This window comes from Drosophila innubila (assembly GCF_004354385.1).
Source record: "Drosophila innubila isolate TH190305 chromosome 2L unlocalized genomic scaffold, UK_Dinn_1.0 4_B_2L, whole genome shotgun sequence".
NCBI lineage: Eukaryota > Metazoa > Arthropoda > Insecta > Diptera > Drosophilidae > Drosophila > Drosophila innubila.
In genome coordinates, this window is record NW_022995372.1 from 5797607 (window position 1) to 5823719 (window position 26113).

The following is a 26113-nucleotide window of genomic DNA, read 5'->3' on the forward strand; positions in this document are numbered from 1 at the left end:
ATACAAATTTTACTATATTTTCAAGGTTTGTTGTTATTGCAAAGAGAGCTCGTCTTGACCCTGGTCAGCTGGGTCCAGATAAGACACAGCCGGTTTCTGCCTATAAAACGGGCACAGCGAGCAGGCTACCAAATCAGTTGCAATAATCGCAGTGTTCAGATCAGAGTTAAATATTTTTCAAAGAAATTTTAACCAGATTTTTAAGATGAAATACTTTGCTGTTTTGTTGCTGCTTTGCACTCTATTGGGTGCTTCGCTTGCCTCGCTCAAGAATCGTAAGTTCTCAAACACACCTCGCCGTCGAAGCAACTCCTAATGCTTACACTCTCTAAATTTAGCGGCTTGTGGTGAGGAATTTGGCGTGATTGGAGCTTGTCGTGGTCAACTGACCAAGTGGACCTATCGCCGGGACACCAATGAGTGCGTCAACTTCAACTACGGTGGATGCCAAGGCAACAACAATCTCTTCGATTCAAAGAGCCAGTGTGAAAGCTCTTGCAAAGTCTAAACAAATGTAATTTTTGTTCATTTTAATAGTATAAATAAATTAACTCTCAATTTCACTTCGTAATTTTTTCATTTATTGTTTTGAATAAACTTGTTAAACTTTTATTAACTGCTTTAATTAGATATTCATCTTGGCTTTACTTATTTAGTTTGTGTAGTTTATTCTCGATCTGTTCATGAACTCAACATCATGATAATATTTTTCTCATAATTCTGCTGTGGTTGTGTGACAATGTACTTATTTCTTATTATAAATATGTTTGTTTTATTATTATTATTATTTTTCTAGGCTGTTTATTGATCTGTTAGCTGACTGAACATACATATTCCATACACTATATAATTTTTTTTCCTTATCATTTTTTCTTGTTTTTATACGCGTTAGCTCAGTAATTGAATATATAATTATATTTATTTAAAAGACCGCTGTCAGCTGATATCTCAACACAAATTGAATTATTTGTTTGTCCAGAACAGTTTTTAATCAGTTATTATTTTTAGAGCACGTTTATGCGATGAAACTTATATCGATTTGTTAAACTAACTAAAGTAAAGTACACTTTATACATTAAATTATTTTTAAAAGTTTATTAATTCCGATTATTTATGAAGTGAAAAAAAAAGTTTTAATAAAATGTGAATATAAAGTAGTTATCAGCACATTTATGGCATAAAAACGACTATATAGTTATTGTTTTAGGCTCATGATAAGCTTATGAAATTCACTTTATATATTTTTCTTTTCTGACATTCTCTAAATTCATTCGCTCTTCTCTATCTTTCGTCAACACTCCTGTGTCCACTACCCACCCTTATGTCTCTTTTTCCTTCTCTCCACTCTTCTCGCTCTCTATTTCTCTCTGAAGGAATCCTCTCCGTGTTGTAGATTATCAGCTGACCGTGTCTAACTAAGTATAATCTATAATATGTTTTTAGATGTGAGTTTTATTGTGTGTGCGTTGCCATCTATTTTAAATGCCTAAGACTAATGCCTAGTTTATACTGTAAATGTTTTATAGAAGTAGATTTATATTAAGATCTAAAGTTAATAAATTGTATTTCTTAATAAATGAATTGCACATGTTGCATGTCTCCAATTTACTCGCTCTTTGTTTGCGTTGTTGCGTTGCCATTGAGCGTTGCAGTTGCAGGCGGCGAATCCTGACGCACTGCAGCCGTCGACAGTTGCTGCTGCTGTTGTTGAGTGGGCGTGGTCGGTGGCGACAATGCCGCAAGATGTTGCTGTTGTTGCTGTTGTTGATGATGATGATATGCTGCCGCAGACTCGGCCAAATCGAGCAGAGCTGCTGAAGTGGAACTTGTGGCAGAAGGCAGAGAGGCAGCTCCACCTGCTCCCAGACCATTCATAGTGCTGGCCGTCATGTCCTGAGCCTCATGCTTCAGGCGCATCGAATTATTGTTCATATTGTTGTTGTTGTTGTTGTGATTGACAGCATGCCCCAGCGCCGGATGATGTGCGAACGAGAGCGGTGGCAAGTGCAGACCGGGAAATGCCAAACCTGCCGCAGCTGCTGCATGCAACGACTGCAACAGCGCTGCCGAATGTTCCTGCGCCTTGCGCCGCAGCTCGGCCACAGAATTGGAGCGTGGATCATGTGCACCACCACCAGCAGCACTACCACCTACCGACTTGGGTGACTCTGGAGAGCTGGCCGCCGAGCTGCTGCTAACTGGCACACTCAAAGGCGCCATCACCGATGCCGATGATGTTGGTGGCATTGGCGGCGGCTTCAGGGAGCAACATGAGCACAGACTCTGGAAGGGCGACACACCTGTAACCGAATTGAAAAACAAAATTTACATCAATTTTTAGATTATTTGTTTAGCTTGATTTTTGATTTTGATGCATTATCTTAGCTGGGAGCAGCTGCCAAGTATAATTTAATAATCAATTGCTTTTGATTTCTTTTTTTTTATCAGCCCTGATTGACAGCCCATCCATAGAGATTATGCCATTAGTCCCCAACCCAGTCCCATCAGTCCCACTCACCTTTCAGACCTGGAAATAGCGGCTGGTGTGAGAACTGTGCCGCCAGATGGGGCGGCAGGAAAAGCGGTGGATGATTGGCGCTGCGTTGTGCCGCTGCTGCGGCTGCTGCTGCTGCCACCGCGCTCTGCTCGCTGAGCACTGGACGAAAGCCGCAATTGCTGCAATGACAAAGAAGCAGATAAACATGTTAACGTAAATTATTAATCAAACAAAAAGATGAAGTAGAGATACATTCTCTAAAATCAAAACATACATTTTTAAATTTATTAATTTAAGAGAAATACACAAAATCCACAAAAATACTTAGAATAACAATCTAAACATTTTTCGTTTTGGTGCCCGACAGATTATTGTCTCAAAACTGAGAAGTTTCTTTTTTTTAAATATTTTACATTTTAAATACTTTAAATTTAGATTTCTGCATTACATAACCGTCATTAAAATTGTTTCGCTTATTTTCTTAGCAATCCTTATGAAATTTCTTGAATTTGAAGAGCACATTCTGAAATACCAACAAGCCCGAAAATAAGAGGTTATCCTTAAAAAAAGTTGGTTTTACGTTAAGTTCAATTTCCTGCGGAGCGCTCCTTTTTAGTCAAACCTGTTCTGATTTCAAGAGTCCTAAAAAGTTATCCAACTAACGATTTTCTGTGTCTCTGCTTCTATCAGAGCTATATCACACCCCCTCCAATTTCTACCATTGAGATCACTTGGCTTCATCTAGCTTACTTTCTTCAACTTTATTATCCAACAGATTCCATTTCTTAGCATGAATCATATCATTGGGGTGACCATGCCGGCAATGGGAAAGTGGTGACCGCTTTGGGCCCCTCTCTTTCTCATTGTTCCACATGCAAAATCCACCCAGAGACTGATGATGAAACCATTTCGTTGGCATATCATAAACACCCAACACAAAACAAACAACAAGCAAATAAAATTTTAATTAACGCTTAATTGAAATAAATTAAAACATTTTTATGCGTAATTGCATTATTATTAATAAACCTACTACTGAATATGTTGTATGTTATATGATGCGACTGTTGTCGTTGTTCCCATTTTAATTGAATGAAATATAACGCTTAGTTCAAATTCCAACACCCTCCATTGGACTTTCCAGTTAATGCAATTTAAAAACTTTAATTGATAAGCGAGCTTAATAACAACAAATGAATGATATAGATAAATTATTTGCCTCACATAATCCATTAATAAATTTATTATCATTTTTATTAGTCATAATTGCTGCCTCCCATCATAGAAGTTCTCGAGTTGTTTGAATATAAAAAAATTCAATTTCCATTTGTTTCCATTCGCGTAAAGCTTTTTAGCGTTTTGACCCCCTTCCTATGACTGGCTTTTGGGCCAGGATGCAAATGTGTCCAAAATTTAATAATTCTTAGTGCGGCCTAACTCGACGGGAAGGCACACAAATCTCTGAATGCTAATCGAGTTGCGTTGTGCGTTGTGGCCAAAACGAGGGCCAGAGCTGAATGTCGCGACCACAGCCATTTGGGCCACAGTCGTCGCGGCTGACGCTTTTAATTCTTTTCACTTTTTTCCCATCTGCACTTGACGTTTTTGGCTTTATCTGCCCTCCATCCATTACGTTCTTGTCCTGCTCCTGTGCCTGCTCTGATTTTTGAGATTTTGGCCGCTTTTCGCGTTTTGTTTCTGCAGGGGAAGGAATGAGAGTTGAGGGTCACTATTTTGGCCGCTTGAAACAGAATTTTGTATGCGACGAATGCGTATTTTTTCTGGCTTTGCCCTCAGTTAATATGGTTTTTTTTACATTTTTTATTCTGTTATAAAGTTGATGAATTTTTAAAGAATTTTAAGCTTTTTACAATGATTGAAAGGGAATTAGATAAGCTAAAAACGCGCTGAGGTCAAGCGAAAAAATGGAAAAAAGAAATATTAATAATGAGCTAAAAAGTAAAAATTTTATCTAAATGGAAGGGAATTGAAATCTTATAAGAAATAACTTAATATATTTTAAAATTTAAAGTTTTTTAATCAATGAAATATACAAATTTTAAGAAAAACAAAGTGAAAGAGAATTTTTGTCCTAACTCACTGACTCACTCACTCACTGATCATTGCACAACCCAAACAAAAAGACATAGTTATATATGTAGAATGTATGTAAAACAGTGGTATTTGATAAATAGATTGAGGATATTATTAATGAAAACTAAAGAAAATTAAAAAAAAAAATGATAGACTTAAAAAAAAAAATGGTGATGAATAAAATGATAGACTTAAAAAAAAAAATGGTGATGAATAAAAGTCCTTATGAGAACTAAAGAAGTGCAGAGGAAATTTCTAAATTGTTTTTCTACATAATAAATAAATAATAAATTTTAGATAACTTCCCTCTATCGATAGCATATAAATCCCCATATATCATAGTTTTTTCTATTCAAAAACTGGAATTATATTTTCTTGTCTGTTTGTGGATTAGTTTCGTATGCAGACATTGCAGCCAATTAGGCCGAAAGCAAAAAGCAAAAGTCCAAGCTCAACGGTGAGTAAGAGTGGGAGAGACAGAGAACGAGTAGGGGGAGAGTGAGTGTGTAAACATGTACAGTCTACAGGAGAAGCAGTTTCATTCGCTGTCTCAGTCGTCCTGCCAACTCGTTGCGAAAAATGCAGGTAAACTTAAATGTTTGCGTATAATTAAGCACTCATCCTTTGGTCGTAATTAAATTTTGCATGTGCACATCCAACAGCTGCTGTCTGTATGTGTGTGTGTGTGTGTGTGTGTGCAATGTCTGAGACTGGCAAAAATTTGCAAGAACATCGCTTGGCCGCAGGGTCTGTCCATGCTGTTTGACAGAACCGCCTCTCTCCTCTTTCCGCCCCGAGTCACTACAGTGACCCGCCCACTTGACTGTCGCCGCCTTAATTGCAACACTCAACAAACGTGCCCAGTCAGAGACTCGCTGCTCTCGCACTCCTAATTAAGACATTCAGCAGCTCGAGTGTTGTCGTTGAGCTCGTTAGTTAGTACATAACTTTTGCTCTGGGCCAAAAGTGCCAAGGCAAAAGGGGAGGGAGATACGAAATGGGGTTGGGGTGATAACAGTGGCACGTTTGTCAATGTCAGACTCACCTTAGCGGCACGAGAAAGTTTTCTTTAAATTTTCGCACTTTTCACAGATTGCCGGTTGCCAACGATAAAGTTTTTAGAACTTGGCTTAATGAATTTTTACACATGTTGCCTTACGCTTCTCCCTCTCTCCTTGGCTTTAAGGGTGGCAGCAACAGCTTCGCATAATTTTTCTGGCAAACATTTTAATGCTTTACGCAATTCTAACAAATTAAACTCGAGCAATCAACACCTCAATGGCTTAACTCCTCCCAGTCTTTCAACCTCTTAATCTCTCTCTCTCTACACACATCCGAGTCAAACCCAATTTCCGCAAAATGTTTGCGCTCCCAAAAGTTTCTTTTTAGCCGTGTACCCTGTGATACGTATAGGTTAAAAAGGGTAGTTTGAAGTTTAGGTAAATATTTAGCAAAAATAGTACATTCGTATATTCGGCTGTAAACTCAAGAAATTCTGAGATAATCAAATCAAATTCAAAATTTTTCATAATTAAATTTCCCAATTACAATCCCATTTTAGAAGATAAAAATTTATTTTTTGTTTTATATCTATTTAAGTTTTATAGCTCTATATTCTAAAAATTTCATAACGATGGGAGACGAATTACATCTTTTCGCAGCCTCTGCTAATGACCTTAAAAGACTTTAAATGCTGAAAATAAAGCTTTAGAAAAAGGTGAAGAAACACCTATGAATGGGCTTTTATTTTAATGGATTTTATTTGAATGCTATAGGGTATTCTTTTCGTCAAGCATTTAAGGCATTTTCGGTTATTTTAGGAGCCACCTATGGCTAAAATTATTTCGTACTTCCGACCCAAGCAGCTAAAATCAACAACGCGAGAGCGAACATTATGAACATTATATGCTTATTATATTAGGCAACTCAATGTTGTTGTTGTTGTTGCTATTGGGTATGAGAGATGCCTCCCATACTCCTCCGTTGGTTGTAGTTGTTGTTGTGCGCGAGGAAGCGGCTTATTTTAATTGCATGATGAATATTAAAATATTTGCCTAATTTATTATTCAAGCATTCGTGCGCGCAAACAGCAACGAGTCGACGAGGCGAGTATAGGTAAATACGTATACTAAGTATGTACGTGATTACATACACTAAGTATATACTAATAAATTAGTATATATATTTAGGTGAGTTGGGTACATCATTTGGTTTTTGGCCCCTGTTGAGGCATGTTTAAGCAGCTCATAATGTTGCATGCCTCCTCATCTGTCTTCCACACATTCTCCTAATTACATATTTAGTTATTTGTGCATACAATATTTGGACAAGTTCTGGCTAACACTTTCGGGTTAGGTAGCTTGCAATACACTGGCATTTAATTAACCTAATTTCCTGTATCCAAACATCCGAGCACATTTTAATTTTGGGCTCTTCTATAAATTTACTGAACTCATTAACTACCATCGTTACTTGAAATGGATTTACTTTCTTCAAAGATAACCACTGAATAGTTGTAAAATCAACTGAGAATAGTTTGTTGATTAACTTAAAATAATGTAATGAATTTTTAGGTTATGTAGAAAGACTATTTATAATAAGTATTCAACTGAATAGCAATCAACAGAAGGTGAGTACTTTAAGTACCTTTCGCCTTCACTTAGTTTACTTAAACTTAACTCAAGTTCAAATAGCAACGTGTTTAGTACTTTTTCATGTTAATTGTTTATGCAAATTGTCGATAAAAAATTGTATTACACACCCACACACTTGATGATAAAGACAATAAAAAATGATTAAATGAAATAAGTGAGTCTCTACAGCTGCCAGCTGAAGTTTTGTTATCATTTATTTACTTTTCGAGTGACTTAAGGTCATTATAACGCACAAATAACAGACTTTATTAATATATTCATTGATAAACTGTTTTGTTTATTTTTACAACCTTCTGTAAAGATTACATTCATTACCCTTTATTTACAAATATGGATTGAAATCGTATTTAAATAGGTAGAGCCTTCAAACTTGTTATAATAACATTTAAGTGTAACATCTTTATATCCAGTAAATTTCATTAGCATTTCTATGCAAAGTATTCAGTAGTCGAGGACTATATAAGCAATTATTTTTGCAAAACTGACGTCAGCATAACTGTACGCTCAGTTCCATTCGAATGATTGAACCGTGAGCTTTTGCATAAAATATACAAAAGTAGCAAAAAGAATTCTGCAGAGCTGGGTAAATAAATAGATTTGAAGATAGCTCTGTAAGTGCATGTCTAATGCGATGATAAATGCTTGCGATGAAACGCTCGAATTGAGATGCTCGAGATAGAATAAAGAAGAAGATGGAAGCAAAAACATAGAGGATATCCGGTTAAAGGAATTTGAATAACAATAAGAAAAGTTATCAAACGATATCAAAGTGCTGAGTGCATACTCATATTAAGGCCATCAGCAATTGGCATTAGCATATAGTAAAAGTCGGAATTGATTTGGTCAACCGTTACAACAACAACAACAACAACAACAACAATAGCGAGAACAACAATAAAAAGTGGGCAATGATTCAGCTGAAATCAGTTGTCCTTCTGCCCAGTGGGTTGTCCTTTCTCCCTCAACCACTTGGATTCTTAGCTACAGCTACTGCTACTGCTGCTGTGCTATTATATCCTGATTCACTTCCTGATCCTTGTTGTTGTTTTTTATTGTGGTGTGACGCTTTGTTGTTGTCTGGGCGCGTTGACATGTGAGCTAAGAGAATCGAGGCCAAGTTTGAGTTTTGGCCGCCCGTCGCCTTTTAGCTGGCTGATGAGACCGCCCATTGATTACCGGCACACTCCACCCCACACCTCATACCCCGCACCCATCTAGTATTCTCACAATGTGGTGGCAAAAAAGAAAAAAAAACTGTGGTGTCTGCCGTCTTTTGTCGGGTGTGGCATATGGTTACATTGCCATCACAACAAAACACGAAACACCCTCATTTACGCCCAATTAAATTTTCAAGTTGCTTTTTATGAACTTCGCTTGAGTATTTCCAATTTTCACTGTTTGTTCAATTGAACAACTGAATTGATGAGATTCATAACATTTATGTGTTTTCAATTTAAACAAAATTATCAAGAACATTGATAACCATATTTTAAATTTATTGAAACATATTATAATGTGCACTCAAAAATTGCATTTCATTAAATATACGCAGTGAAATATTTGCTATAAATATATGTATATATGTTGGATTAAGTTGAGCATAAAAGTATCAAAATAATAAGAAAGCAGTGCCAATTATCAGAATTCATTCATTCATTATTCACTAAATCTTTTGAATGAAATTTTAAAACAAAATTAATGAAATTTAAAAAAACATTTACTGTAAGTTAAATGCCAAATTGAATATTGGGAAATAATAAAACTATTTCAAAATAATTTTATAATAGATTCCATACTTGTGCTATAAATTCAAATTTATCTGACTGAGCCCCAAATCGATTATCCAGCTGATTTATTTACACTCTATAGATAATTCTAAGATTTGTTGGAAGCTAAAGACAATGTTGGAGTTATTCAAGCACTGTTCCGTTGGTGATTAGACACTGGGAGTCCTTAGCACGTGTCGATCCTATCGACGCAGCATCATTAGGAATTGAATGGGGGGCACTCTTAATGTTTCCGCTGGCGCACACGACATCCGTTGACCGGATGTGCGCCAATGGAATTTAAACGTTTTTATCCAAAACATTAACTGAATCGTCTTCCGCTGCGCACGCCTGTTCAATAGCCCGTGCCCATGTCCGTGCCCGTGTCCGTGTCCGGGTTCAAGCCACCGGGCACCACAGGAGTTGCCAGACTTGCCACATCCATTTATCCACCCAAACCATCATAATAACATTACTGCTCTCATTGTGGTCATTACAACTCCCTCATTTACCTTCTTCCCTCTCCTTGCAGTCTTTCTTTCATTCATTCTTTCTTTCTCTCGTAATCAATTGCTAATTTAGTCATCGTCGACAAATTCTTTAAGGGTTGACAGTTGTCCTGCTCGAAATACACACCCCCTTCCCTTACTTCAACATCCCTCCCCCTCTTGCTGGTGCTCAGATTTGTAAATATTTGCTTGGAAAATTGTTCTCCGGGGGTGGCGTTTTGCAATGTTTTCTCTTCATTCTATCCGTTATTTTTTCCTGCCAGTTGTTTTTCTGTTTCATTCGCATTGTTGTTGTCAAATTGACGACAAAATGCGACACTTGCCATAAATTTATTGTTTGTTGTTGCCTAATGCCATTGTAAGTGGAGGCTTAATGACACGCTGGCAATTAGCAGATCATTCACTTTTAATCGCTCTCGTTTTCAACACACACTCACATGAAGGGAAGGACAGTTAGGGGATGACATGTATAAATGGGAGTGTGCCACTTGTATTCGATAATATTCACTATATAAACAATAATATCAAGCGTGTACCAAAATGATATTACCTTGTGCAGAACTTTAATTAATCCAAAAATTACTCAATTCACAAAAATATCTTAGGTAAACCTACAACATGAATGAATTCCTCGATCATTAAAGTAATTTAATTCTAAATGGTGTGACAAATGTAGCAACTATTCTTTAATATCCTACAACGGATTTATCAACAAATTTTAATAATTTCTTTCCAAATATAAAATTACCCAAAACCATTTTTAAATTGATAAATAATTTGTACTTACGTATCGTTGGCAACACTGCCAGCACCGAAGCTGCCAAAGATGTGGCTTCCAAAAGCCGCTGCAGCGGCTGAATGGGGCAGCTGGGCAGCATGTGGTGTTGTTGGTGTTGGGGTGGACGAGGCCGAGTTGTTGGATGACGCAGCCATGCGGGAGCCCGTGGTCAACGACATGGGGCCGCCCACCTCGATGGGTGAGTCGGTGTTGCGGGAATTGGAGGGGCTGCTGGGTCCCAGTCCACCGGCCAGAGGCGTGTGCTCGCGCATGCCCGGCGAGGGGGAACCGGCGCTAATCGAGCCCAGAGATTGGGAGGCGGAGTGCGGTGTGGCAGTCAATTGAGTGGAGGACAGTGGTCGCTCATTATCGCTAGAGTCCAGATGATGGGCGCCAGGGGGACTGCGTGAATGTTGCTGTTCCATGGGTCCATTTGTCAGGGGACTGTGCGAACGCTGTCGCGGCGGCAGCTCATCCATATCATCATCTATCTCGCCGGTAATGTCTGGCGACGATTCGCGTGAGTCATGCAGCTAATTGGGAAAATTGATCAAACAATTACAATTGTTTTATTTAAAAAATAAATAAATGTTAGCTATATTTGGTATATCTGACATCTTTAGATATTTTTAATGTGAACGGTAGCTGTTGTCGTAAGAAAATGTATTAAACATTTTTAATATTTGTCATTTGCTGAATAATTTAATAAAAATCATAATTAATTGTAGTGTTTGGCTTAATTTAAAAAAAATAATATTTGTCATTATTTATTAAAAATTAAGCGAAAAGAGCCAATTTATTTCTTAAATATAATCTTGGGAATTTTATTTTTGCATATAAACAAATGTTAACAAATACAAACAATTTTAATAAGGGATTCAATATTCTAAATGACTAAAATTTTGACACAAAATAAATTTATAGGCCAAATAATGATTAGAAAGATATTCCACATGAAAATCGGTTTAGATTTGGCAACGCTTAGACGTTATGAAAAAATTTCAAAGGGAAATTATGGATATTATCAAAGGGGAATTACAGTGTTGATAAAAAATGAAATTTTGTGTGATTCGAAAATTCAAATTTTAAGCTTCACCTTTTAATAAATTTTCTTTTGTCATAATTAGTATTAATTTAATTCAATTCAACTGTTGTTCCCGATATTTGTATAGAACAAGGTGTTTATCTTTTTTACCTTTTCCAATGAGCTGCTGCTTTCTCCATTTTCCCGCTTGCGTTGCTCATCCTTTAGACGCTCCGCCTTGCGCCATTTGGCGCGTCTATTCTGGAACCAGACCTGCGAAGATTGGGAGAAGAAGAAGCTGAGTTATAAAGTTAGAAAATCGCCCGAGTACTGTTATTTATGCAGTCTTGACTTGGCTGCCAGCCAATTGAAAATTGAAAAACTTTCTAAGCACACACATGCGCTTGGGGGTAGAGTAAAAACAATAAACGAAATTTTCCACCTCAGAAACTTTAACAATTTGCTGGCCCACTTCTCTGCTATTTTCCTTTCTCCCTCTCATTGTATTTATTGTGCCACCTAAGACATAAACAAACAAAATCTGATTTTCAATTTTGCGCAGGCACACAAAACAAATTTGGCCTGTAATCAGCGCCTAAATTGGTAAGAGACATGGCGGTGCTGAGGAGTGAGGAGACAGACACACACATGCCAGTTAAGAAAGATAGAGAGGGAGCATCTTCTCTAATGAGCTTCAATCAAGACAATGCCCAGGCATCCTTCGCATCTACTTCACATCCTCTTTTGCCTGTTTGCTTATGCGCGCGTGTTTCCTCTTTGGCTGCTTTTCCTCATTGTTTTTGCTTTTAGTTCCGGTTACGCTGATTCCATGCTTAGAGCGCCCTCTAATGGGATTTCCAAAATGGGGACGCCATCTTGAAACTCTCTCTCCCTCTCTTTCTCTCTTACAATCGCTCTCTTAACTTGTGTGTGTGTGTGTAAGTAAATTTCCTAATCAAAATTCAAATTAGACATTGTGCAAAAGTTCGCATTGTTGTAATCATAACGCAACATAAAACAATTTCAACATTTTGCGCCTCGAGGCGACTTCCCCCCACTCCCAACACCCCTCTGTTCCCCACTCTTTGCCTTGGCCGCCATGTTGGCAAATATCCAGACACAATGCCCAACCCCCACTTAACCAAACACTAACCGTAGTCAGCTCCAGCTTTCTGAACAATAAATTGCGCACAATCCAACCGCCAAATGGCAGCCAATCCACCCCTCTCCCTCCGTCCTCTTCCCCCATCCCTGCTCAGACCTGGGCGTCTCTAACCCCCAAAGAAATAAAAAAAAAACTGTTGTTGGATATTTTTTAGTGGTGACGCCCACCAGTTACTTAATACAATATTTATGCCATAAGCACATTACCAATAAAATATGGCTGGGTAAACTTTTTTCCAAGTGCACCCCCCCAGGTATTGCAACTGTGGAGTAAGCGAGACAGACAGTGTAGCTCAGTTGTTGCCGTTGCTGTTGCTCGTCTCTCGTCTCTCGTTATTATTATGACAAAAATTCAATAATGAAAAACAATTGTGTGCGTCTGCCTTGACTTTTCCAACCAATTTTCCCTCTACATACACACACACACACACAAACACAAGTATTTATATAGACATATATATATATATATATATATATATATTTGTGTTTTTTCCTTCAATAATAATTTCATGCACAATTTTGCTTTGTTTTATTGTAGCTTACAGGGCTGCCCCCCGCCCCCTGTTCCCATCATGCCTCATTCACTTGACTTGTAACGTGTTTCTTTATTTATTCAATTCGCTTGGTTTAGTTTCTTGATTGCTTGTCGAAGCTCATCTGGAGAAATTGAGAGAACTGAGGGAACTGTGGCCACTCGGTGCTGTAGGGGGTTGAGAGGGCAGGATTTTTGAGTTTCTGGCTTTTGGCAAATTCATTTACAACGTTGCTAATTCATTTCGCCTTTGCATATTTAATTCACGTTCGAAATACATTTTATTTTTCTGTTTTTTTTTTTTTGTATTTTCTGTAAATTTCAACTAGTTGATTTGCCGAAATCAATGCATACTTTTAGGAGCTGCTCTTGAATTGTTAGTTTATCTGGCTTTTATTTAAATCAAAAGGATTACTTCAGATTATTGTATCTTGTTAGTTATTTTATTAAGTATTTAAGTTAGCATTTTATAGAATTCCCGTGATCTCAAATTAAGCCGATAGTTACCAGTTTAAGTCAAATTTCATAAATTAATTCAGTTAAGGTTCGAATTTTATAAATGCAATTTGGTTATTAGTTTTATTAACTTCATTTATAAGTATACAAAAGACTTAAATTTAATTTTATGAGGTAGGTATAAAAAATGTGCTAATTTTGATTAACATTTAAACTTGGAAAGGATAAAGATGCTGAATAAATCAAGATTTCATACGCATAGTTATCAAGAAGACATTATGTTAGAAAAAACTGTTAGTATCATTATTATATTTAGAAGGAAACTGTGATTCCATCAGATAACAACATCCAAATGATATTTTCATACAGGATATCGGTTATTCTTTACTTTGGACTAATTTCAGCAATTAAAATGGAAACCCCTAGGAAAACGTAGGATATTTACTCTTTATCATATAAGCTCCTATATCAAATTATAGGGTATATTTGCAATGTATAACAATTGCCACCAGATTTGTTTCAAACAAAATTTCTTTATTCGCTTCAACTCACATGTCGCAGCATATAAGTAAACCCATTTGAGAACACCTCTCCCTATCGGAAACGTTGCCTCTGAGAAGTCCTACTACATATAATTTATTTACAGCTCTCAAAGAGCCAAAGTGGAAAGGGGAATGCGAAAAGAAACGCCTCAAGGCGGCAAAAGTGCTCATAATTTCGATAACAATGGGAATTGGGCATAAGGTAAACATTGCAAGGACTCGTAACTGTTATCCTGATACTGGTAGAGTTCCGCTCTCATCAAAATTTGCGGTTACAAGTTACAGAAAGCGATTTGCGATGAAAAGAAAAACAAATAAGCAAACAGCGGTAAATAAAACAAAGTTGCAACACAATGTGGCAACAATGCACACAGTGAAGGAAAAAGGTAAACACCACCCAGCAGGACGAATTGCGGCCGGGTAATTACGGCAAGTGCGCACCATTAGCTTCCGCAAACAGTGGCACTCCGGGAGAAACGACAACGGGAACGACGAGGACGATGATGAGGCAGCTCAAGTGGAATGAATGAACAGATGTGTTAATATCAAACGCATTTCGTGAACCCTTTGCAACAAAACAGCCGCAGTCGAACAATAATTGGGCTACCGCAACAGCAACACCCTCTGGTACAGCCCCCCTATACCCTTCACCCTTCTGCCTATACCCTTACTCATTCATCGCCGACGGGCAAGCATATGCAGCATACGAGTCCTGGTTCCATCAACTTGGATCAGCATTAAAGGATTATTGAAGCAAATGCAATTATTTGACAGGCACCGCCAACCCCTTTGGGCACCGTCTTGAGAAGTGGTTTCAGTGGTTGGGTGGTTGGGTGGTTGGGTGGTACGTCTGATTTAGCTTGAGTGCCCGACTAGTTTCTCATTCTCCCCAATTCCCATGCTCTGTGATTATAATAAATTATCAATTATTGGTATTATATGTGTGCTCGTTTTCCTCTCCATTTCGAGGGGATGTTGTCGCCCCCTTTTGTGGGCGTTGTGGGTGTGGCCACAGCAGCATTGTCATGCTACAGACATAATTCTAAACGAATTATATGTGAAATACTTCTGTAATGCGAAACGGAGTAATAATCGCTATGTGACGAGGAATCCCTGAGCAGGTTCACAAATATTTTGTTTCGAATGAATATTAATGATTTTATTATGAATTATAAAAGAGATTGAATATTAGAAAGAATATTGTTAAGGGTGAGATTTGCCATTTAATTATAGTTCCTGAATTATGTCAAATTTCTGGAATTTATATAATGTGTTGTTCGACTATGTGTTAATAGAAAAGAGTAAGAAATTCTATATATATATATATATATATATATATATATATATTTGTATATGTATTGTTACTTAACAATATTATTGTCTTTATAATACATTGAAATAAAGATCGAATATGATTGAGTGAGATTTATGTTTCAATTATGCTATCTGATGATAACTAATTCTTCATGATACATACATATTTATAATATTGATTTGATATTAAAAATGAATATAGAAATTGAATCGAAAATTATGTAAACATAACTTTTTCGAATAAAATCTACAAATAGGTTCTTCTAATTTATATTAATATTTTTATAGGGAATTTTTAAAGATACTTGTGTTAAATTACATATTCCGAATTTGTAATAATATTGCATAAGGTCAATAAAACAAAAACAGAGTTTAGAAATTTAAAAAACAAATTTTAATTAATAACTACCAAATATATTTTGTAATAAATTTTTAACATAACTAATTCTTACGTCGACTCAACTTGTTCTATTCTCTATCAATTCGCATTTAGTCAAATTATTCACATTCATTCACAATTTCCTTCGGCTTGATTACACGATAATTATAGGCAGTTGGCTCTTGGCATTGTGAATTTGTGGTTGAACATTCAAATTTATGGACTTTTCACAAATTTCTGGTTCCGTTTGACAACCTGAGCATGCAAATTGACTCAAAGGTAAAGAGAGAGAGAGAGAGAGGAGAGAGGGAGAAATCTTTGTGAAAATTGCACTTGCTTGTGGAAATTGTAATCATTAGCAATGACAATTTGTGGCACTGTGCGGGGGCAGCCTGGCAATTAGCGGATCTACTTCCACAATTGGAGAAGTACAGCTGAGAACTGTGAACTGAGGGGGGGAGAGGACTCTCTCTCTTGCTCTCTCTATCTCTTAAGATGTGGGTGGCAGGCACTCGAGCACGTTGCCCACGCGACAAGCTGAGAGATTGAGACTGAGCAAATTATGTGGCAGTATAAACTTAATGAGGATGCAACGCTAACTAGACACGTTGCAACTGAGCCACCGCACCACTGAGCTGACTGTCGACCCACACAGGTGGCTATTAAAAACACTTTGGTGGCGTTAGGCGATGACAATGACGCACTCGGTTATTTCCGGCACAATTAGCGTGCCACAGCCACTTGCAACAGCATCCCTGACTCTCTGAGTGGCATGTTCCCAGGCGCAACCTGATACTTTGAATTAAATTTGTACCAAATTTATATGTCAAATGTCCAACAATGGGACACTTGTCGCAAACACGTGTACTTGTCAGCCTAACAAAATTATAAGGCAACCACACGGCCCCACCCAAATCCACCCAATACGAACCAAAACCACCCGCCTGTCAAATGTCTGACTTCTGTCCGAGTTTTGAGCTCAAACTGCTCTTTAAATGTCCAACAAAAAAATTCACAAAAATAAGTAAAAAAGTATATGTTTAGCTGGGAAAACAATTGTACAGACAGAGATGGGAAGAGGGAGGAAAAGGAAGAGAATCGAGTCGAGTATTTTGGAGCAGGCTTAGTCTGGGATTTCGATAATGGAATGAATGCCAAATATTTTGATGAGGGTGCTTTTCCTCGTCGCATTTTCAGCGACCACATTTTGACACATTTTTATCCCAATGCGAAAAATGCGGAAATAAATTTTATAATAAAATTTATTATGTACTTCGTTTGATTCCCGACTGACGCTTCTCCCTCCCCATCCCCACGTCGCGTCGCGTCGCGTCGCTCATTTGCCGCTCACTTGGACTTGGATGTTGGGTTCTATTTGGTAACCTGATATGTTTTTCACTGTCAATTTTTGATGTTCGGCGTCTGTCGTGACGCATTTCATTTATTTAATGCGTATCCGAGAGAGAGATAGAGAGAGAAGTTGATGTATAAGTCTAGACGGGCAACAGATTTTTGGTAAAATACCAATAAGTTGGCTGCTTGACAAAGACAAAGTGCTTTGAAGTTCAGCCAGTTGCTTATAAATGATATTGATTGATAAATTAACTAAGAATACGCATCGATTTGAAAGTAAAGAAAGAGAATAAGTAAATCAACTGAGAAAATATATAATGGATTTAAGATGGAGAGTTGCAACGAGTGATCTGTATTTTGAGTAGAGATGTGAGAAATGTGGGACAAATCAGTAGATATACTCAACCTAAGTTCTATCTACAGATTAGAAGCGTTTTTATATTCTAAAATATTTTTTATGTCATCCTCATGAGATTTATGGGATACAAATATGATAAACTAATATAAAAATGGTAACCCTTTCATCAAAATTTAAAATATTTGGCTTGAAATGTCTAATTGCCTGTCGTTTTTTCTCTCACTTTTTCCTTAGAATCAAAAATATTAGTTTAAAAAAAAAATTATTTAATACATTTTTTGTAAGCTATAAAATTTTAAAATTAACCTTTTTAAAACACGCTGCGCTTTTCAACACAGATGCCTTTTTAGCTGACGCTTTTGTACAGCTTTTATTTGTGCCATGTTAAAATGAAGTTACAAAAAAATTTTTTTGTAGCTGTTTTATCAGGCTATATGAAAACTCGCTTCTAACTGTATATTGAAAAATAAATTTGATTTATTACAAATATTGCCCCAGGAAGTAATCCAACAATTTGGCCAGAAGCCTCCCAAGTTGCCAGCTTTCATAAGAACTTTGCATATTTGCTTCATTCAAAATGTATATAGAATATTTTTAAAGGTCGTTATTGCATTAGGTTGTACATGACCCCAAAGCTAACTCTCTCTGTCTCTATCTTTCTTTCTCTCTTTCTCTCTTTTTCCTTTTTTTTTGCCCTCTCCCTCCCCTTCAAAGACATGCATATGCATTATTAATAGAGAGAAATATTGCTAGGGTTGGGGTAGCTTTGATCAGGCTGCGTGACCGGCCTAGGGTTGCCAACGCGCTCGCTATTCTTGTGAAATTTGATACAATTTATGAACAAAATTTTGTGTTACTTTTAACCTTTTTTTTTTGTTGGGGGCTTTTACATATTTTGCATAATTTCAAAGAGTTGACCCCAGTGAAAAAAATCACAGTTAAAAGTAAAAACAAATGGGAAAGGCTATAGTCGAGATCCCGACCATAGGATACCCATTACTTATTTCAATATATATAAAAGTACTATAAAGAAATTACTACCTAATAAAACTACTGCACACTTTAAGGTGATTGTATTGAAATAATAACTTTATTAATAACTTTGGTTGACTATTACTATCGTTCTACTAATCCGACCTTGCTGCGGTTAAGTGATATTATAGATAATATTAATAGATTACGTTAATTGCGATAAAAACTGAATTATCTTAAAAACTGTAAATGTGGTGGTTTTTCGCGATTTGCAGGGGCGTGTCAAAAATTTAAAACAAACTTGACCTGCATGGGGTGTATAGTAATCTGTGTGCCAAATTTGGTATTTCTATCTCTTATAGTCTCTGAGATCTAGGCGCTCCCACGGACGGACAGACTGACATGGGTTCGGAGATGCCTCCTTCTCCTTGTTACATACAATTCAACGAACACAACATACCCTTTTACTTATTTTTTAAGTAACGGGTTTAATAACAGTCACTGCTATCAGTCACACTCACCTGGACTCGTGCCTCGGTTAAGTTGATTTTCATGGCCAGATCCTCTCGTGTAAATACATCCGGATAATGGGTCTGGGCAAATGCCGTTTCCAACTCCTCCAGCTGTTTTTCCCAATCATTAAAAATTTACAGTTACTCTCTTAGTTTTTCACCATTTTCTTTTCATTTTCCTCTTACCTGTTGCAGTGTAAAGGTTGTGCGATTTCGTCGTTGTTTGCGCCGCACAAAAGTCTCATCGTGTATGGCAGGATGATACGAGTAACTGGTATCTGTAGTGGTAGAAAGAGAAAGCGGAGACAGGTAAGTCAAGGAATTAGCTATACCAAGGTGTTTGCATTAGCTAGCATAATTAAGATAGTTGCAGCTTCCTCTATCTTTCCGCCTATCTCTATTTCTATTGCTGTTGGTGTTGGTGCATAAGCTGAGCGAGCATAAGCGCCAATAAGCTGACTATAGTTTAGCTGAGAGCACAACTAGAGAATTACATGTTTATAATTGTTAATGTGTAAAGTAGAAGATAAATTAATGGAATAATTTAGTACTATATCGTATATTATGCGTAGAAAATAATTTAATCTATTCACACCTCAACTAGCAACTCACATCCTCCTTAAATAGAATATTTTACCATTGAGCTCATTGAACTCAGCAACTACAAAAGCTATAGCTATAAAAATTTGTAATCATACACTTAACTGCCAAAGACAGACAATTTTTTTTTTTCAAATTAAATACATTTTTACTACTGACGACGCAAATACATTAAAAATGCATGGAAAATACAATTATAATGTTATAAAGCTGAAATTTAGTACAGAGCAGTAAAAGCATGTTATACACCTTAGGACAATATTTTATAATTTTACCAGCGCTTTAACACTTTCAAAGTTTGCTTTAAGTTCAACAACTCGTTACTTGAACTCATCAATATGCCACTTAGATAATGCAGAAAGTGTGAGACGAACTTTGAGACTCTGGCAACCTCCGTTTGGTGGCCGGACGTGGCTTTTTGCTGAAAGCCAGCTGTTGCCAAAATTGCAAAATTGCATGCTAATTGAATTTTGTAGCAGCAGCGCCATTTTGTATGCTACAAAATATTTTATAACTGCCTTTGAGCACAGCCAAAAACCAAAGACATTCAAAGAGAGAAAGAGAGAGACAGAAAGAGGGAGTAAGTGAGAGTTGGCTTGTGGCATGTTGACAGCCGCACTTGACCCCAAGCAAAAGGCTGAGAGAAAAAGAGAGGGAGACAGAGAGAGAAAGCCCGGAAAAGGCAAAGTATGAAATGAAAGCCCTGAATGGAGGCCAACAATTTTCGGTCTTTTCGTTGTTGTTGCTTCTGTTGTTTTTGTTGTTGAGCCTTTTTGCCTTGTTGTAAAATTAATTTTCAATTTGATTTTAAATAAATAATTAGCTAGCAAATTGCAAAATTTAATTTTAATTTCTTCTTCTGCTGTCGCACTTAAGCGAGCTTTCTCTACAACAACATCAACACTCGAGCCACCCCCATGGCAGTCAGGAACACCCCCATGCTCCCCAGTTACAGCTGCCGCTGTTGTGTCAACTTTTTTTTTTGTTGTTGGGAGGCTGCTTAATCCGATTAGCTGAAAATGTTGTTAGTACCCGAATAAAGCCAGTCGACGCCCATTTGCGCCATGTTGAAGGTCGACTGTTGCTGTTCCCGGTTCTATCCCTGGGGAGTACATATAATGCGCACTAATGTTGTTTGCTCACAAGTTGACGTTGGCTTTTCGAAGTGTCGCTATGCAGGCATCGCATTTAAGTCTCGATTAATATTTGATAATGAAAATAATTAGAATTCTGCAGGTAAAGCATTAAGTTGCACTTGCCACTGCTAATGAAGCTAGATAGATATTGACGCTAGCCGAAAAGTGCCTGGCTAATCAAATAGTCAATGAGCTGAGTACTTTCCGTTTTCTGGCTTTTTTGACCAACTTGGCTAATCAAATTTTTTGTTGCCAATAATTGCTTAAAATGCAAATGGACGCCTTGCAGCATGTGGCATGTGGCATGTGGCCTGTGGCACGGCAAGGCCTGCTGCCTGTTTTGAGGCCAAAAAGCAAACGGCAATGGCAACGGCAATTAGCACAATTAGGTTGCCAGTGCAAATCCCCAAAGCGTTCACCAGGCTCAATTCTCCATCTCCCTGCCCCTTCCCCACGATCTACTCACTCTTTGCTTCCAATAAGAATTTCATGCTGAAAGCATCGACCTATGTGCTAGTCCAAACATCAAATGTCAGTCAGGCAACAACAACAACTACAACAACAACGACAACAACAACAACTCAACTAACCGCACTTGTCAGGAAGACAGGATTAACAAATCCTTGTTGGCAAATTGATTCAAAAAGTACGCAGAGGGCAACAGAGACAGCAAACACAGACAGCCAATGAATAAGATTGCCAAGGCAATTAAATGCACGACTACTAAAATACCCTGTAGACAAGTCGGAATTGTTTCTTAAAAACAAAATGCATATCTGCAAAAGTATGAATGTATTGGAAATTGTATAACTGTACGAAAAAGTCTTTATTTATAATTGATCTAAAAAATATAGAAAACAATTGCAGACATAGAAGGTATTCATAACGGAAATCATATATCTATATATCTATATCAGATCGGATAAAGGAACACAAAAACTAGATTAAAAATAAGTTAAAAGCAGATATGATGATTAATATATTCAAGATAATTGTTTAAAACAAAACTATATCTTTATCTGATCAATTTAATTCATATTCGATCTATATTAAAACGAACAATTATTATTTTTATGATAATTAATATATTCAAGATAATTGTTTAAAACAAAACTATATCTTTATCTGATCAATTTAATTCTTATTCCATCTATAATAAATACAAATTTTAATTAATTTATAGTATACTTAGAACCAACTTTGCTATTAGTTTTTCCTTTAGTTATACGAACTACAGATATATATACGGATAGATGTACTATATTTCATATTTCTTTAGTTAAACATTTTAATTTTATTACTTAAATCCATTTCTTCGGTAATTGTTTAACTAAAATATTGATAAAATATCAATTTATCCGCAAAGTTTTAAAATAATTATGTGGTCATAATAAATTTCAATTTAACAAACTCGTTTACACGAAACTCAAAGCATTAATTTTCCCTTACAATTATATCTTTGTATCTCTTCGGCTTTATTTGTAGCTGTATCTCTAGCTGTATATGTATCCCACAATGTTGTCGTATCTATAAGATACTTGTCTGCAACTTTTGTCTGTGTCTGCCACTTGATTGGCATGCAGCTTGACTTGACTTTTGCTACGTATCTTGTATCTGTGAGATACACACACACACACACATACACTGGCTGAAAATCAATTTTCATTCGATTGTGAATGTGTGTGTGTGTGTGTGTGTGTGTGTGTGTAGGAGTTTTCTACTTGCGTAATCTCAGACAAATTAACATTTATTATAGTTTTTGGCTGCAAATGAGTTTTGGCCCAGTTTCTGTCTCTCAACCTTGCAAATTGCTTGCGACACTTTTCATATGACTTTTCCTTCAGCATTTTTTCTTGATTTCCCCAATTCCCATTGCATAAGGCTGCCGCACAGCCCTTTTGAGATTCCTTTCTCCCTCCTGTAGTACCATGGTCTCAATTTCAGTTTTCCGAATTCATCTCTCAGTTCTACATTCTCCATTCTCCATTCACCGTTCCCATTTTCTCAGCTCTCAGTTCTCAACGACATCGCACGCGCTCGAAATTTTAAATTAGTTTAGCAATTGAGAAGCGTTCCTCGGTGTCGAGTGGTGGAATCACGAGAATCACGAATTACGAATCACGAAACGAAACTAAATTGAATTAGGAATGCAAATTTTTGAGCTTTTTGATTTGTTTAAAGTGTCGCAGTTGATACCTCAGCTATTTGTGATACTTACCATATATATACATAAACTTGGCTATAGATAGAACTTGACACAAATTGAATTGAGGTTCCTTTTGATGAAACTTGGGAACAGGTAAGTCTCTGTTAAGCTACTTTTAGGTTTATTATGTCGGGTTTTTATTACATTATATATAAGATTTTATATTTAAAAATAATATTTTACTTAAAATGTATGTATGCGTTTATTTATTTATAATATTTCATAACAGACACAAGTGGAGTAGAGAAAAAACAAGGAACAGACTACTTAAATTTTAAATTATTAGCTATGTTAATTTATAATCTCTTCAGTTTTGATAAGATTTTTTTTTTTTATCAACTATCTTAAGTTAAAGGTAAATAAATTTAATAGAATAAAGAAAACACAATTTAAGGTAATTTTTTGGTATAGAAACGGGGGAGAAGTAGGTTATGGGGAATCTGAAGTAGTGTATTTCATTAAATAAAATAAATAATAATCCAAAAAATTCGCAAAATCAATCAATCCACTTTTAAATATAAACTATAATACATATCCAGGATTTTAACAATTTCCCATGTACTTTTATGTAATAAACGCTTTAAGAGCCAATTATATATTTTAGCATTTGACTCATTAGCAGTCAAAGACTTAAGGTGTAGTATTAGCCAAAGTATCTCATAAATTGCATTAGTAACACCTTAGTTCAAATCAAGCAGAGTTGTCCTTGACTAACTGATATCAAAAGCGACAGTTGTATTTGTTAGCTAATAAGCCACAAATATGCGTTGCTTGTTGCCTCATCATGAGCATAAGTTGCAAGTTTCTAAGCCAACATATATGTATCTGTATCTGTATCTATATCTCTAACTGTCTGTCTTGACATGTCATATTGAATAAGTCAACGTCGTGTTTGGCAAATGGAATTTGCACCTTCTGGGCAGCTGATTAGGGACAGAACGTGAGGTAAGTTCAGTACGTGCAGGTTGCTCATGCATTATAGATACAAATATACGTATCCTTCCTGCTTGCTCCCATCAACTACTTTACTCCTCTCCCCTCTTGATGCTTGTGTAATGCGTTTGTAAGTCTTGGGCTAATCCCATTACACTGTAACTTCGCTCAGGCATCCAAAAACTAAATTCAACTTAAATGCACTGCAATTTTCTGCTCTTGTCGGCGCCTTTAATGTTTTATTGCCTCCCCAAAAAAAAAACAAAATAATCATAAAGATTATTATCGATTAGTGCTTTTTCGGCGGCAGGTGGCACCTTTGATTTCGATAAATGTCGCAGTTGACGAAATCGGTTATCGTTGGTTATTAAATCGTATCCCGCGACACTTTCGCACATTCCAAACTCGAGCTACAAAATTTGCATGCCAAAGTAATAATTGCATGATACGAAATCCAAAACCAAACCCAACGAATTCCCCCTCTCTCCACCCATTTCTTGCCACTTTGCAGAGTTGCCACTCCTTTGACTCTGGCTCTGAATATCGATTGAGTTGCCGCCTCGCTTCATTTTTCAAGTGTGATTTTTTTCTGTTTTTTTTTTTTTTTTTTTATTCAATTATAGTTATATGGAAACGATGGGTAGCTCCTCTCTCAATGGTAGGTCTATCTGTATTTGCTCGCAAAGGCAAAGTTTATTATAGTGGATCTGAGGGAGGGGAATAGGAAATCGAATTGCTCTGTGGTTTTCTTTCGACATTTCGACGAGTGGCGTTTAATGGAATTTTTATGCGTTTGCCATTCCGCGAATTGTCAGTAAGTGAGTGTCCTAACTGACTGACTGATTGACAGACTGACTCACTCACTTACTGTTAGAGCACTGAGAGTTATGACAAAAATTATTTGAAGCACTTTTATAGAGTGCAATCAATGCCTGAAGGTAACTGAAGTGCATTACTGAATTGCACTAGTGTTTCGCCATTCCATTCCACTCGTTTCAGCTGAAAGTTCTGCATGTAAAGCTTGTAGGACTTCACAAAAAAAAAAACTTAGAATCTTTTAATATCACAATTTAGATTATTTGTTTCATATTAAAGCTTAGCATTATGGTACAAAATTGATCAAACTGAAATAAGTAACATTAACTAATTAAAAGTATTCCAAACATATTATTCCCTTCGATTCTATACAATATCATCCATATATGTTAATTTAAATGTACGACTGATGTAATTATATTTGGAAAAATCCAACTGAATGTCATTTTGATCCTGGTTTGGCCTCTAAATTCATTCTGTATTGTGTTTTTCGAAAATTCAAAACTCATCATCTCAAGTTTAAACTTTTTAATAAACTTTTTGCATCCTCATTAGTTTAAAATAACAGTTTACCAGCTTACAACGTTTCAAAATTAATTTGTTGGACCGGTATTAATACCGGAACCGATAGCACAAGTCGGAAATAAAAATAGTTGTTTCGGGACATACCGGAACAGATATTTGCTTCGGCTTGATTCCTAGTTTAAGCCATTTTGATTTCTTTAAGTTTAGTTATCTATAAGATATTTCCATTAAGCTAATATGTATATCCCATAGATATATTCCTAAGAGATATTATTGAAATAGTTATGTTATAAAGATTTAGAGATAAGAAATCTCAAGTTCTCAGAGTAATCGATTTCACTAGTTCATTCATTGAACTTCCGAATATTTAATTAGAACCGAAAGTGACTCTCACCAGTCAAACTCCCCTCAGTTGATTCTCATTCCCAAGCTTTCTCTCTCTCTGTCTTACTCTCTCTTTATCAGTGTGTCTCTGTCTTTCTCGCAATGCCATTGGCACTTGTGCACACATTTACCCTCTGACCGATTCGGCACAAAACTTCTGCGCATAATTCATGCAACACAACCCTCGACATGTGCGTCCATGTAATCCGATATGCGACACAATCTCATTCCATGCCCCGTACTGAATGACTACCCCCCTTGTGTTGCACGTACATATAGCGTGCCACTAATAGAATAATTCGTTAATGTAACTACAAGATACAAAGTGCGAGTACAATATAATCCGTTGTCGACGATTATCATTGGCTTTTTATCTAAAATTTAATTCCGTGTCTATTGAGAGTTGCTACTGCACTTTTGTCAGCCTACGAACTGAGCATCTGTTTTGTTGAGAGTTCTCTTATCAGAATGTATCTTGCAGATACAATTATGCATTTGTATTTCATACTCACATGGATGCGTGGCGGCAAACGGATAGTCCAGTGTGGGCAGGCGAGGGGGATGCGGTCCGCAGGGATGCAGGGCGGGCGGGCATTGATAGCAAAACAT

The 26113-nt window shown here is 36.7% G+C and overlaps 2 protein-coding genes across 2 annotated transcripts; one reads left to right on the forward strand and one right to left on the reverse strand.

The window, feature by feature from the left end:
- The first annotated feature begins 124 nt into the window (after positions 1-124).
- On the forward strand, positions 125-566 carry LOC117781101 (male accessory gland serine protease inhibitor-like). Its single transcript, XM_034617816.1, has 2 exons — positions 125-275; positions 339-566. Exons 1-2 carry the CDS (start codon positions 206-208, stop codon positions 506-508), a joined length of 240 nt encoding a protein of 79 aa, XP_034473707.1. The 5' UTR covers positions 125-205; the 3' UTR covers positions 509-566.
- A 786-nt stretch (positions 567-1352) lies between these two features.
- Positions 1353-26113, reverse strand: LOC117781096 (homeobox protein aristaless). The gene is made up of 7 exons (XM_034617811.1): positions 26017-26113; positions 19091-19182; positions 18914-19015; positions 11494-11595; positions 10308-10831; positions 2519-2676; positions 1353-2300 (listed from the first exon to the last, which is right to left on the reverse strand). Exons 1-7 carry the CDS (start codon positions 26111-26113, stop codon positions 1606-1608), a joined length of 1770 nt encoding a protein of 589 aa, XP_034473702.1. The 3' UTR covers positions 1353-1605.

Coding starts and splice junctions, on each gene's coding strand:
- LOC117781101 (XM_034617816.1), top strand. CDS start 206: ATGAAATACTTTGCTGTTTTGTTGCTGCTTTGCACTCTATTGGGTGCT. Junction 276..338: donor GCTTGCCTCGCTCAAGAATC/GTAAGTTCTCAA, acceptor CTCTAAATTTAG/CGGCTTGTGGTGAGGAATTT.
- LOC117781096 (XM_034617811.1), bottom strand. CDS start 26,113: ATGTTTTGCTATCAATGCCCGCCCGCCCTGCATCCCTGCGGACCGCAT. Junction 10,832..11,493: donor GCAGCAGCTCATTGGAAAAG/GTAAAAAAGATA, acceptor TTTCCCAATTAG/CTGCATGACTCACGCGAATC. Junction 2,301..2,518: donor GCTATTTCCAGGTCTGAAAG/GTGAGTGGGACT, acceptor ATTCGGTTACAG/GTGTGTCGCCCTTCCAGAGT.